General features: G+C 38.9%; 1 protein-coding gene across 4 annotated transcripts in view; it reads right to left on the bottom strand.

Annotated features, from left to right (window-relative positions):
• POLR3G (RNA polymerase III subunit G) overlaps positions 1-15,310 on the bottom strand; it is a 107,581-nt gene that overhangs the window by 27,497 nt on the left and 64,774 nt on the right. For 3 of the 4 annotated variants that reach the window (XM_059418226.1, XM_059418224.1, XM_059418227.1), the window contains 2 exons: positions 7,633-7,782; positions 4,810-4,939 (listed from right to left, as the gene is read on the bottom strand). In XM_059418226.1, coding sequence (XP_059274209.1) covers positions 4,810-4,939; positions 7,633-7,749 — 247 coding nt within the window. In that variant the 5' untranslated portion in view covers positions 7,750-7,782. Of the gene's footprint in view, positions 1-4,809; positions 4,940-7,632; positions 7,783-15,082; positions 15,252-15,310 lie in introns of those variants that run through there. The other variant, XM_059418225.1, reaches the window with a different exon arrangement.

Below are 15,310 nucleotides of genomic sequence, written 5' to 3'. Positions count from 1 at the left end.
AATTTCCTATATTTGTACATAATGTGTTCCTGAACACCTATTGAAAAGTTCAATAAATATTACAAGTTTGAGGGGCCCACTGCAAGAAGCAAATGGGTACGAATGGCTGGGGGTGAGCAGAGACCTAAACCCTAACACAGTGTTCAGAATTAGACAACCTGACTTACCTCTGAGAATATTCACAAAAGCCCAAAGCCAGGTCAGGAAGCTACTTACATATACAGGCAAGAAAGTCTTCTTGTGACATTAGCCTCCAGCTCCCACTCTTAAAATCTTGTTTAACTGGGATTTATTAACTACTTACGTGGAGATGGAGGGCTGTATGCTCACCTCCAGGGCTTGATATACACATTAATACACAGTTAGGCTTCTCAATGAGCTACTCTTCACAATCCAGTGAGGAGGAGAATGGGGAAAAGGGTAGGAGTAGCTAAGTTTGGACATGAGGGGGTATGAATGAGCAAGCTTCAAGTCTTCCATGCCAAGTACTGACAATTTTGCAGGGACCTTCTGCAGTTGCCCCAAATGGGACTGGCTCTTACTTCTGCTTTGTCCACTTTGCCAGAAGAAACTCCCTCAATGAGGGCCCAAACTCTTTCCTAGCAACTTAAGTTGGCAAGCAACACCACCAAGCCATAGCCTGAAACCAAGGTTCATCACAGAAAGTGGTTTAGGAGTATAGCCATGAAATAGGGAAGTTAATACAAATGATGCAAATGTAAAAAGCAAGGCCCAAATATGTACTGATTTCTCTTCCATGTTAAGAACATGATTCCACATAATACTAACAGCACAGTGTTAAACAAAAACAACTAAAATAAATAGTAGATCAGGGAGACCAAGAAACCAAGCTCTTCTAGGTTTTAATTGTTTTGACTTCAGTATTTTTTTTTTTAAGATTTTATTTATTTATCTGACAGAGAGAGAGGGATCACAAGTAGGCAGAGAGAGGCGAGGGGAAGCATGCTCCTTGCTAAGCAAAGAGCCTGATGGCAGGGCTCGATCCCAGGACCCTGGGATCATGACCTGAGCTGAAGACAGAAGCTTTAACCCACTGAGCTACCCAGGTGCCCCTTGATTTCAATCTTGCTCTCAAGCTTTTTATTTTTAAAGAGAAGTCAGCACAGATGACAGATTTGCATTTTTAAAATTTTCTCTACAACAGATTGCATATTTTGGAAAAATTTAACCTTTAGTAGTAAACTGTAGATAAGCAATATTGAAAACCAACTACTGAGATCCCGTTAAAAAGAAGTAAAGGATTTGAACAGACATTTCTCCTAAGAAGATATGCATGGAAAAAAGCACATAAGATGTTCAATGTCATAGTTATTTTGGAGACTCAAATCAAAACCACAATGAGACACCACTTTATACCCAGTAGAATGCCTATAACCAAAAGGCAAGGGTATGGAGAAACTAGAACCCTCATATATTGTTGGTAATAAAAATGGTGCAAGCACTTTGGAAAACAGTTTGGCAGGTCCTCAAAATGTTAAATATAGAGTTAACATATGATTCTAGATAAATACCCAACAGAAATACTTCATGTCCACTCAAAAACATGTACATAAATGTTCAAAGCAGCAATAATCGTGATAGCTCCAAAGTGGAACTGACCCAAATGTCCACCAACTGGCCAATGGATAAACAAAATGTGGCACATAAAACGATGGAATATTATTTAGCCACAAAAAGGAATGAAGCATGTTGTACCATCAGTGAATTCTGAAAACATTACACTAAGTTAAAGAAGCCAAGCACAAAAGGACACATTTTATGATTCCTTTTTTGTAAAGATTTTATTTTTAAGTAATCACTACACCCAATGTTGGGCTTGAACTTACAATGCCGAGATCAATAGCTGCATGCTCCACTGACTGAGTCATTTATATGAAATGTCCAGAACAGACAAATCACTACAGACAAAACAGATTAGTGGTTGCAAGAGAATGAGGGGTGATTCTAACAGGGATAGGGTTTCTTTCAGGATGACGAAAAAGTTCCAAAAATCAGAGAGTAGTGTTGGTTGCATAATTCTGTAACTACACTAAAAGCCACTGAATTACATATTTTATTTTATTTTATTTTTTAAAGAGTTTACTTATTTGACAGAGACAGCGAGAGAGGGAACACAAGTCAGGGGAGCAGGAGAGGTTTAGCCTGTTGTTGGGCTCAATCCCAGGACCGTGGGATCATCACCTGAGCCGAAGGCAGATGCTTAATGACTGAGCCATCCAGGTGCCCCAGGTAAATGTATAATTTCTATTAAGCTTTTGAAATTCTTTAAAAGTGGCTTATAGAACCATTACAACTATCACTCCTGTTGCTACCTCATTGGCCTTGAGTGGTTCAGGAGATTTATCTGGGAACCATCGGATCAGACACTCTCCATATACCCTTGCAGCTGTAATCCATTAAAGTAATAATATTCATCAGTGTTTTTCTTTTATTACAAAGATAATAAATTTCATGTAAAGAAAATACCAATCATTTCTATAATTCTACCCAAGAACATTATAAACAAATTATGAAGCTATCACAACAAGAAACATTTTTATTCTATGCCCTTGGTTCTTTGTAAACTCAATACCCTGAGCCACTAGTCACTTAATTACCAGGAAGCCTTGAAACCTCTTACCCTTATTTATTCACATGAGTCCCTAAGTCTCTCTTTCCTAAAGCATGTAGGTGGTGAGTGATAGGATAAGGCTGGCAAAGGTACAGTGGTACACCACCACCCAGAATACAGCTCCCTCTGACAGTTGCATCCTTCTGTTCAGTCTGGCCAATTCTTTCTCCTTTGTGGTGTGCACAGTATATAAACATTGTAAATATGTATACACACACATAAATAAGCATATATATTTACAATAGGTATTATATTAACCTTTATACATGCATATGTATGTGTATATTTTTTCTTATAAACTTCATTTTCAACTATAGTTTTCTAAAAACACATTACAACAGAAAAGAAAAATAAACATGAAGATTTTGAAGGAGAATGTACTTGTATCAATTCAAAGAATTCTATGCAAGCATTTTATCCAGAAAGAAAGAGAAACAAAGATTCCTTGTATTTTTAAATACTTTGTGCAATTATCAAAGATAAAGAGCCTCTTAATCCAGGTACAAGGCAACCACTCCCAGAAACCAGCAACAAAATAATGTTCCTAATGTCCCTGTTTAAAAGACTCACGGGTAGGCTTTAATAAAATGGCATACTTGTAAGTTAGACTTGTGCTTTAATAATTATCATATTTAGTTAGGTTAATCTGTTCCATGGTCTAGAGAAACACTAATTTTAAAAAGATTAAAGTTATACACTATTATTTTTTCTAAGAATAAATGTTTATTAGTTCATTTAATCTTACTTTTTAAAATCTTTAAAATGAGAGCTTTAATTTCATTTTTTAATCAAATAGATAAAAGCATGCAATATAATCATAAAAGCCAAAAAAATTCAGTATTTTAGAGATAAAAATGTCTTATGAAACCATTATATCAATTTTAGGCCATTATGTTCGAAAAATTAAATGAACTTGTCTAAAATGCTTCTTATAATTATAAGCACATATAATATTACTATATAAGACTTTCTTTTTGACTTAGTTCTAAGTCTTTTATGCAGAGTTAAAATGGAATGCATTTTTAATACTAATGGAATGAGATGATACTGTATGAATTTCTCATTCTTTAATGATGTTGTTTTGGGAATTCAAGGATGATATCGATCTCTCTAATTTCATCATTCAAGGGCAGAAACTGAAAATCAATATAGATCTACTGTGCTAAATAACTACTCAGGAATGAGTTCTCTTCCTCTAAAACCACTTCCCACTCCCTGTCTGAGACTGTCAAGCCTTCTCCAGCTGTAATTTCTCCCCTTTGTCCTTGGTATAACCAATGAGTACATGCTTGATGCTTCCTATTATGTCTGATATAGAAATAATAAGCCAAAATATAGTCAAGGCTTTTAAAAGTTTTAACCAAAATATTAAATAATCAGAGAATGATATAAAGGATAATAATCATTGCATTATATACATATATGAGCAAAAAACCCACTTTAAATCTAATAGCAGGCAACTACTCACAATAAATAATGTTATATACACACAATGAAATACCACAAAGTCATTAAAATTTCCAAGAATACTAAGGATAGGGGCGCCTGGGTGGCTCAGTGGGTTAAAGCCTCTGCCTTTGGCTTGGGTCATAATTTCAGGGTCCTGGGATGGAGCCCTGCATTGGGCTCTCTGCTCAGCAGGGAGCCTGCTTCCTCCTCTCTCTCTCTCTACCTGCCTCTCTGCCTACTTATGATCTCTGTCTGTCAAATAAATACATAAAATCTTTAAAAAAGAAAAAAGAATACTAAGGATATGTGAAAAGGCTAATAACTTGCTATTGTGTAGAAAAGGAAGATACAAAGACCATGAATCCAATTTTATAAAAAGAATACCCATATAAAAGAAAAAAAATCCAGAATATACAATACAATATTAATAGATCCCTAGACATATGCATTATAGGTAACTTTTATTTTTTAATATTTTTGTTTCTCAAAATTTTCACCAAATGCATAAAATTTCTCTTGAAAGGTAATTTTAAAAATAAAATATCAAAAAGTTTAAAATACATATTTTCTTAAATCAACATTAAGTATGCTTTTCCAGGTAGTGGATAATTTCTGATTGAACTAAATCCATCAACCATTAAATGCATTAATTGACCTTTGTATCTTATATAGAAACATTATTTCATCTCTATCCATTCAGCCACATAATCAAAGATTCTACTACCCACCTTGTTTTTCTTCAGGTGTTTCTATGTAATAAGGCATTCTTTTCATAGTTTCTCTCAACTCCTGTTTCAAGGCCAGCATATAATCTTCACCCTCTCCTGCTTTCAGTGGCACTGGTTTATAATCTGTATCCTTTTTAAGAGACAATTTTTTTTAATAAATTAAGTTTTTAAATATCCTTTTTGTCTATAATCTGGAAAATGTCAGTTTTATTGAAAAACTACATCTTACAGATTTTAAGTTTTATAATCAGCTCAAAAGATGTTGAACTTTTGTCATCTTTTTAACCTTTTAGCCCATTTCCTACCTTGCTCTTATTTTAGAGGTAGGAAAGAAAGATGCTTAATTTTCCTCTGACCACACCAACAGATATTTTATTACATAGTCTGTTGACCATGATTACATAGTTTAGAAGTCAAGGCACCCAAATGACAGCAACTGCTTTAGTTTCCTATTAACCTCAATTAGTAGTGGTGGTATTAGTGGAAGCAGTAGCTTAAAAAAAAAAAAAAAAGAATAAAAGTAGCAGCTGTTATTTAGCAAGTGGTTACTCTGACCAGGACGTCCTCAATATACAACATCCATGATCCTAATTAAGTATCATCAATATTTTCCCTTTGACAGTAAATAAATTGAGAAGTGAACAATCTCTAAGCTCATATGACATGTAAATGACAAAGCAGGAATTTGAATTTACATTTTCCATTTTTTTTTTTTTTTTTAGACAAAAAGAGAACACACGCATGTGGATATGTGGGGGTGGGGAGGTACAGAGGGAGAAGGAGAGAGAATCCCAAGCAGGTTCCATATTCAGAGCAGAGCTTGACTTAGCGTTTGATCCCAAGACCCTGAGATCATAACCTGGGCTGAAATCAAGAGTCAGATGCCTAAATGACAGCCATCCAGGTGCCTCTCTATGCCTTCAATTTTAAAGAATTACACACATGCACATATATGGATATATGTATGTATATTCATAAAATACATGTTTATTAAATTGTGGGGCCTCCGGGTATACAGTAAAGACATTTCTTAAAAAAATAAAAAGACATTATCAGAGCTAAGTATAGGATACATTTTCAAAATTTCACTCTGAATTTATTCATTCATTCTACAACTATTTATTGAGGGCTTACTATATAATAAGCCAGACACAGATAACAAGAGACACCATGATGAACTAATCAAACTTCCTGCCCTTATGGATTTTACATTCTAGGGGAGAAAAACACAAGATGTAAGTAAACAATGAGGAAATACACAATTTCAGATAGAGATTAGTGGCATGAAAACAAGCTGGGTAGAGGAAAGAGTGATGGACAGAGTACATGCAGGCTGGAGGTTGTTGGTCTAAACATGGTAAGCACACATGACCTCTCAGGAAGTCACGTTTGGGCAGAGCTCTGGAAAAAATTAGGATGCCATCATGGAAAGACTTGAGAACAACAGATGGCTCTAGTCAGGAAAACCAGGATAATGTCTGAGAGAACAAGGAGACCATGACGGCTAGGGAGAAAGAAGGTTGGTGATGAGAAAAGTTAGAGAGACACCAGCAAGGCCATATCAAACAGAGCCAGTTTGCCAGCAGTAAGGAATTTTAATTTTATTCCAAGTATAAAACAACATGTCCTAATATTCCTGGTGTTTAGAAGTATCCTCACACATGCAGAAGAGCTTGTTTTAAAAGAAATCAATGTACGGGTGCCTCGGTGGCTCAGTGGGTTAAAGCCTCTGCTTTCAGCTCAGGTCATGATCCCAGGGTCCTGGGATGGAGCCCCACATCCGCATCCGACTCTCTGCTCAGCAGGGAGCCTGCTTCCTACCCCCCCACCCCCGTCTGCCTCTCGGCCTACTTGTGATCTCTCTGTCAAATAAATAAAATCTTAAAAAAAAAAAAAAAATCAATGTATAAAGTGGCATTATGCCTCCACATGGGATATTTACTGTTTTACTAAATATCAAAAAGGGAAAATACCAAGAACAAAAAGTAGAGACTCCCTGTGTAAGACATGTAGATCCCTAGATACATTTGTTCAGGGTACTCTACTTACATAATTCTTTTGACAAGTGACTTTTCCCTTTTGATATAGGGGAAAGATTTCTGGATTGAGAGGTATATGGTTATTTATGATTTTTCATTTTTTTAATACTGTAACACATACATACCTGGAAATGTTAGCTTAGGTTTTAAACTAAATGCAAAGTGAAAGCATTAAATATTATGCCAATTAAGTTTACAGCATACTCATTAAATTTAAAAGCAACACTAAATGTAGTAGGAACACTTAGATGTTGAGAAACAGCAACAAAATTCAAATTAACTTTCAAAAAATAGAGAAATAAGCAAAAAAAAAAGTGGATTAGGGAATAGTAGACTGAATGGTATTCTAGGGAATAAAACCAAATTCTATAGATATACGATAAGATAAGATAAGATAAGAAAATCATTAAGTGAAAGTCTGGTAGAGTGAGGACCATTGGGGACCATTGTAAAATCTAACCTGACATTCAAAAATATTATTTTGATGTTGGAATACATCAGAAACAGCAATAGAAGATGCAGGAATTAAAAAAAATTCTTTCTTCATTCACACAGGGCTGAGTATATTTAAGGAAAGGTGAGTACAGTTTTTTCTGTGTTTTAAGAAAGCCATGTTAAAAATCAGAAAGAGGTTCAGGGAAGAACAGCAGCAGCAAAGCACACTCTTTTTGGCTTTCTTACATTTAAGATTTTATAATGGTATCCTCTATTCAGTCCTATATGGAATTTTAATGTTCTTTAAAACATGAAAGAACCATGAGAAATCCGCTTTTAATGTACTTACGGGAAATAGAGGAGGTGGTTTCAATACTACATCAGGTAACTTTTCACCTCTGCTAAACCCAACGGCCTCAATATTAAAGGTATAAGCTGCACGTCCACGTCCTTTATTCCCAGCCATCAGAATTCGTTATACCAGAGAAGTGGGTAAATTCTGAAAGACATCATGTAAAAAAGGAAACCAACATTTTAAAGCAAAATATAAAACTCTGCCCGTTAAGTAGCACAGCCAATTTAAAATGCTTCTGGAGGGGCGCCTGGGTGGCTCAGTGGGTTAAGCCGCTGCCTTCGGCTCAGGTCATGATCCCAGGGTCCTGGGATCGAGTCCCGCATCGGGCTCTCTGCTCAGCAGGGAGCCTGCTTCCTTCTCTCTCTCTCTGCCTGCCTCTCAGTGTACTTGTAATTTCTCTCTGTCAAATAAATAAATAAAATCTTTAAAAAAATAAAAATAAAAAAAAAATAAAATGCTTCTGGAAAGTAAAACTTGTAAAGAAAGAAACAGGAAAGACTAATTTCTGGACCCCTCACACCTAGTCATGCCTGGCAGGTGATATGAGGATGGCCTCAATTACCTCACCTCGGCCCCATGTGAACAGCTGACCCTGGGGCTCCTTTGAGACATTGCTTGGACCACTGTACAACCAGCTGATGTAGTTCTCTCCACCCCTCTGTGATTTGGCATCAAGATCTGAGACCTTTGTGAAAAGCGTGGACAAGAAAGGTCTAGCTGATGAAGACAGACAGACTTGCTTTTACATTCAACGTGAAGACTATCCTTAGTCACATACACTATCGTTAGTCATATACATTGAGATTTTTAAATGATTTATTTATCCTAGAATTTGAGTATTGGTAAAAATCCTTGAGATTTAATCTAATGTCCTTTTAGAAATGGGAACAGGCTCATTAAGATTCTGAAGTGTGTCCGAGCAAAAAAAAAAAAAAAATTAAATTAAAGGCACAATTACTGTACTCTTTTCAGAGGACTCTGAAAAACAATCTGAGGGTTTTGAAGGGGTGGGGGGTGGGAGGTTGGGGGAACCAGATGGTGGGTATTAGAGAGGGCACAGATTACATGGAGCACTGGGTGTGGTACAAAAACAATGAATACTGTTATCCTGAAAAAAATAAATAAATTAAAATTAAACAAAACAAAACAAAACAAAAAACGTGTACTCTTTTCAACTTTGGGGATGGCAGAGATGTCACGTACTCAAGTTTTGCATTGAATTTCTGAATTGTCTGAAACATGGTTATACTATAGAGTGAGAAGTGAGCTGGCAGCATATTAACAGGGGTCCCTAAACCAAGGCTCTTTCATTACAAGTCTGCATTTGACTGTAGTGATGATTATAACACACATCCTCTAAATCTCTTTTCCCACTGATACATCATTCAATCCTGCAAGCCCAACAAAGCAGTAATATATCCCTACCACTCAACAGTCCCTCTCTCTTTCTCCCTTCCCATTATTTGTTGAAAACATGAGGTCATTTCCTGGACAATGCTTCTCCAAATTTAAGGCACAAGAGAATGACCTAGGATCTTGTTAAAATGCGGAGTCTTTCATTTGGCCAAGAACCTGCATTTCTAACAAGCTCTCTGGGGATACCAGGGCCGCTGGTATGCAGTCCACACTTTGAAAGTAGCAATGCTATACATTTTCCCATTTCTGAATCTGAGGAATTGAATCCATGAGATGTGGCTTAATACATTCCTCTAGCCCCTGTATTTTCTAAATAGGTGAGCTAGACGTTTACTCAAATTTGAGTTAAATTTTTTGAAAGAAGACTTAAAAGAGATGCTCTGTTCTTCCAACTGCATCATATCAGGATGCACATGAACTAACTCTCTCTCGGTGATGTTCTCTGGTGAGTCGGTTCAGGTACTATCAGTCTGTTTCACCTAGTACAAACTTCCCCATCAGTTTCTACCTAAGGATTTTAGTAGTCATTGATGATTATAGTCTAAATTCATCATTCCATTATGTACTGTAATTCTATTCTTTCCATATCTACTATTGGAATTCTATCAGGAATCAATTTCCCTCATTCACTATTTAGTTACAATGAAGCACAAGTTATACGGGAAAGGTGCTTATTTTAATAATCAGGCTCATTCCATCTGTTCAAAGAAGGGGAGAATATCCAAATGGCTGTGTTTCATTTGCTGAGTCACCCAAGCATACGCTGAGCCCACACAAAGCAGGTTTCCCAAGTATGAAAACTGCTGAGCAGAAAGACACACCTTTACTCTAAGAAATGAAGTGTGGGAGCCCAGGAGGCATGGTTGAGACCAAGGGCTTACTTCCAATCTGGGATTTGCTATGAAATAAAGATTAAGAAGAATTCTGGGTAACATTTCCCAAAACACCTGATCATAAGAATTACCTGGGGAACTTGTTAAATAAACAGAATCTCAAGTGATCCTCAAGTATTCAAACTTACACCAGAATCTTTGGAGGTGGGCTCTAAGAATCAGTTGGGAAAATTCACCCTAAAAAACGAGTTAGTTACCAGCTACCACTGCTTGATGAAATACCCCTTGAGAAATATCAAACCCTGCTGCCTCTACACTTCCATATTTATTAAACACTTTGGGGTATATAAACTGTTATCAGTAGTGAATACACTGCCCTTGACAGAAAAATCAGTCCTAGCTCTTGAGCCACCCTTAATGATTACATGGTATTCTGGCCTAGAGATTCATCTCTTTTTAGTTTGGCTATTAGGAGTCTTTCGTCCCATACCTAGAGAAACTGACACATTCATTTTCTTCTCTTGCAGAGCTGAGACGTATTTCTTGGACTCCAGTAACTGTCTCATAGGAAAAATGGCTCACAAATGAGGCCTAAGTCTCAATCTTTGGAATCCTCTGAGTTGACCACTACCTTGTCCTTTTTTCACCCTCCCAAACTTCTTGACTAAAGGGCTTTTTTTTTTTTTTTTTTAATTTATTTGACAGACAGAGATCACAGTAGGCAGAGAGGCAGGCAGAAAGAAGAGGAAGCAGGCTTCCTGCTGAGCAGAGAGCCCGATGCGGGGCTCGATCCCAGGATCCTGGGATCATGACCTGAGCTGAAAGCAGAGGCTTTAACCCACTGAGCCACCCAGGCGCCCCCCCCCTTTTTTTTTTTTAAAGATTTTATTTATTTATGAGAGAGAGCGAGAACGAGCACAGGCAGACAGAGTGGAAGGCAAAGTCAGAGGGAGAAGCAGGCTCCCCGTGGAGCAAGGAGCCCGATGTGGGACTCGATCCCAGGACGCTGGGATCATGACCTGAGCCGAAGGCAGCTGCTTAACCAACTGAGCCACCCAGGCGTCCCCCCCCCCCTTTTTTTTAACCAACTTTCCCCATTTCCTCATTATCCAAATCTTCCTGTACTTCCTACAGACCAATTTCACTGAGTCACTCATTCAACCAGCATTGAGCATTCCAGGCACTGTGGCAGGACCCAGAAAGCTTTGAATAAAATTGTGTCCTTGTCCTAAGAGCTTGTATTTCAGCAGCTGAAAGAACACAAACATGTAAACAAGTAAGCGTGTAACATAATATGTGTATTCTTGTTGTGGGCTGAATTGTGTGTCCCTCCCTCCCCCAAAATATGCTGGAACTCCTAACCCCCACTACCTGTGAATGGGACCTTCCTTATTTGGAAGTGAAGTCTTTGCAGATGTAATCACATTAAGATGAGGTCACAGCAAATCAGGGTGAGTCCTCTTCCAATGATAGGTGTCCTTCTAAGAGGGAAATCTGGGCAGAAAGACATGCATAGCGGGAAAACACCATATGAAGACAAAGGCGGCTAGTAGGGTGCTGCAGTTACAAGCCAGGAACACCAGACAGTGCCAGGATGTTCTACAAGCTAGGAGAGGCAGGGAGCAAATTTTTCCTCAACGTTGTCAGAAAGAATGAACCCTGTTTATAACCTGATTTCAGACTTTGGGCCTCCAGAACTGCAAGGGAATAAGTTTCTGTTGTTGTAAGCCACCCAATTTGTGGTAAAATGTGAGAGCAGCCCTAGAAAATTATCAATACAGCGCTGAAGAAAAAGAACTCATGGTAAGGGGATAGAGAACAACAAAGGAGTATGGTAGTGGCTTTTCACAGAAGGAAGGGATTTCTCTGGAGGATAAATCTGAGCAGCATGCTGGAGAAGGTCTGTGAGCCACAGGAGGGAGGGGCAAAGCAGAGATAGTTAGAGAAGGAGATCAAGTGCAGAGGAAGAAGTTACATGCTGGGAGTGTCCAAGGAACAAGAGAGCCATGTTGTTGGTAAGGAGTGAGGAGTAAAGAGAGGTGGGTTGAGGACCTGGAATCATCAGAATTTAAAAACAAAACGAAACAAAACATACCTCAGGCTTCCCCCCCATCACAACAAAATCACAATTTCTGGAGATGGGATTTAGGTCTTAGGACTTTTTAAAGCCTTCCCAGAGATTACAATGTGTAGCCCAAATTAAGAACCACTGATTCAGATTAAATTTTGCATTTTGTAAAAGAGGAAAGTGAAGCCCTGAGAGGCTAGCTGACTGCCTAAAGACACGCAGTTAATACCTAAGGAAGACAGAACTGGGTTAAAGCCTCAGGTATCTATCCATTGTCCATTCATCTACATTATGCTATCTGAAACACACTTCTAGGTTAGCTGAAGATTTTTTAAATCCCACAGATATCTTTAATCTTTACAAAGAAGTGATTTTTAATGGCGAAATTGACTGAATTTAAAAGTGTAAAATCAGGGCGCCTGGGTGGCTCAGTGGGTTATGCCTCTGCCTTTGGCTCAGGTCATGATCTCAGGGTTCTGGGATTGAGTCCAGCACTGGGCTCACTGGAAGCAGGGAGTCTGCTTCCCCTCTCTCTCTGTCTCTCTACCTACTTGTGATCTCTCTCTTTGTGTCAAATAAATAAATAAAATCTTTAAAAAAAATGTTTAAATCAGAAGCATCATCTTCCATTTTGGAATGACTCCTGAAAATTCCAATTCAGAACTGTTCTGAGATAGTTTGATGGGTGTAGTTCAAGCATCCAAGAGTTGAAATGCAAAGCCCATTCTAATCAATTATAAAGACAACCTTGCAGCAGAGCCTGAGCTAATCTCTAAAATTCCTCATATTACGAACATTTTATGAGTTATGTTCTGGCCTAAATGCATTGTCTTCCACATCTCACACTGTCCCTTGCACATATTGGCAAGGTGAATAAATGTACAAACAGATGTAAGCAGGCATGAAAGCTGTGGGAGGACTTGAAAGCCAGGTTACAGTAACTTTCCTGATGAGAGTGACACCTAAATTGTCCCAATCAGAATCCCATAGTCATACTGACCTCCTCCCCATCTCCCTCAATCCCCTCATCAATAGATGAACGTTAGGAAGGTCTTACATGCTGACCTTCCTTTACCTCCGCTTTTGTTCAGACCTTTACAATTTCTCACCTGGATCTCTAACACAGAACAAGTAAATTCCCATGGCCAGACACCCCTTTTCAATCAACTTTCTAGTCATCTTTCTAGAACATAAACCTCAATGTGTCACTCTCCTTAACTAACAAAGCTTTGAGTCTAACTTTCTGCCTCTTGCGCCCTGCATGCCATACTCTAGCCACTCTCAACTCTGCTACACCAACTCTTGCTTGTAGCATTCTTTCTGCCTGGAATGCATTCCTTCTACATCTACCTAAGCAAGCCCCAACATCATTTAAGATGCTGTGCAAATATACTTTTTCTCCACCCAACATGGAGGTAGGTCTCTCCGTAGGAGGAGAGAGAAGGGAGAGACCTGCTTTTATTACTCTTTTAAAAAAATCATGGTGTAATTGTCAGTTCTTGTCTGTCTTTCCAGTAAGCTCTTCAATTACCCATTCATCAAGTATTCATTAAGCACCCTCTGTGTCAGGCCATATTCTCCATACTGGGCATACAGCAGTGAACAAAAACAAAGCTTCTGCTCTCCTAGAGCTCACAGCCTAGCACAGGAAATGGAAAGGCCATTAGTTAAGAACTAAGTTCTTAGTTAAGAACTAAGAAAGGACAGACATTCAGGGAAATGTGTGATGCAAGCAGAAGGATCTGTAATCATGAAAGCCTCCTTGAAGACTTATTCACATTTTCATGCTCTATCACTAATCAGAGCCTAGCAAAAGTCCAATAAACACTGGGTGAATTATTGCTGAACTTACTGCCTAGTGAAGATATCCCTCCATTTCTCCTACAGTGGTTCCCCTCTGCCTAGAGGAAAAATACCCAACTACAGAAAGCTCTGTACTTCCCAGCGGAGGGCATCCTAACAAACTGGTCTTTTAAGTCCTGCTCAAATACCACTCTTAAACAATCATTTCCATTTGTATCCTTATAGCACCTAGTTTTTACTCCCTCTGTGGTATATATCCTCTACTGCTTTACATACAAATATTTGTGCATAGTTATTATCTTCCCTCAAATTCTTGAAAACGCAGATCACAACTCCCCCCCCCCTCCAGTTCTATTCTCACATATCATCTAGCTCAAGACCTTGCATGTATGGATAGCCCTGAACAGAGTGACTGGATAGATTCTAACTAGATTAGGAAAATATTGAGAAAAGCTGCATCCTCACCAAAGGCTTTAGCAGTGTAGGGGAAGACAGTACATTTCTCCTATGAAGGCTTATTAGTAGCTGCCACAAAAAGGGTTTTCGTAATTATTTTTTATAATGCTATCTCATGGGTATCTTTATAATTTTTCCTGGCTGAGTAAGGAGGTTGGCCAAGTTCTCAAGGGAATTTTTGAAGCCTAACTTCATGTTTCAATTGCTGGGAAGTGTTAGGTGGGGACAGGGACCTGGGGTTAAGAGTAGGGGTAATTTCTGTGGAGGGCTGGGCCACACCCAGGCACTATCCACGTTTTCCATTCTCACGAGGTGCGACTGCTTCCACCTTTACTTGAGCCTTTCTATCAAGTTTCTTTGCTCTCTTCCAAGAGTGGACGAACTAACCAAAAAAAAAAAAAAAAAAAAAAAAAAAACGGAGGGTAGGGGAAGGAATACAGAATTTCATTTTTCAGAAGACCAGGAAAACATTATTAACAAATTCTCTCCCCGCGATACAGGGGAGAGTGCCAAGAGTTAGGAAAACATATAGAATAGTCGGTCCTTAAGCAGCAAGTCTGCGGCAAGGACTCGTGCCTGAGCCAATCACACAGTCATCAGATTTGAAAATCTACCATCATTAATCCCCTTCTAACTCACTGCAAACAGTCCCAGGAAGTGGAGACTAGGCAAAATCTGGAAAGGACGGTTTTCAAAGATTTTGAAGGGATTAGGAGAAGGAAAAGTAGAGAGATCTCTCCACGCCCCTCAATCCAGAAGCGCTTTAGTGAATCGCCACCCTGACTCCCCCCACCTTCTCCATGTGCCCATTTAACTTCTCTCTACCCTCTCCATCTCCTCCCAACCCCTCAATCACTCCCTCTGTTACCTGCTCACTAAGTCTTGAGGCTTGGGTAAAACTGTGCAGCCGAAGTACCGGCCGGCAAGGAAGGGGTGCAGACAGAAGGCGCGGGCGCTGGGATACCCGTTCCACCTCTGGAGAAGCGCGCTCCGCCCTCCACGCGGCCTCAGAGCCCTGTTCCGATCACAACCAGTAAGCCCCGCCCACTCCCTAGCTAGGCCCCGCCCGCTGGGCCAAGAGCTTTTTAGCCCTTGG

Source organism: Mustela nigripes, chromosome 12, assembly GCF_022355385.1.
Source record: "Mustela nigripes isolate SB6536 chromosome 12, MUSNIG.SB6536, whole genome shotgun sequence".
In the NCBI taxonomy this organism is placed as follows: domain Eukaryota; kingdom Metazoa; phylum Chordata; class Mammalia; order Carnivora; family Mustelidae; genus Mustela; species Mustela nigripes.
Note: the sequence above shows the minus strand (reverse complement) of the source record. Positions and strands in the feature narration are given on the sequence as shown.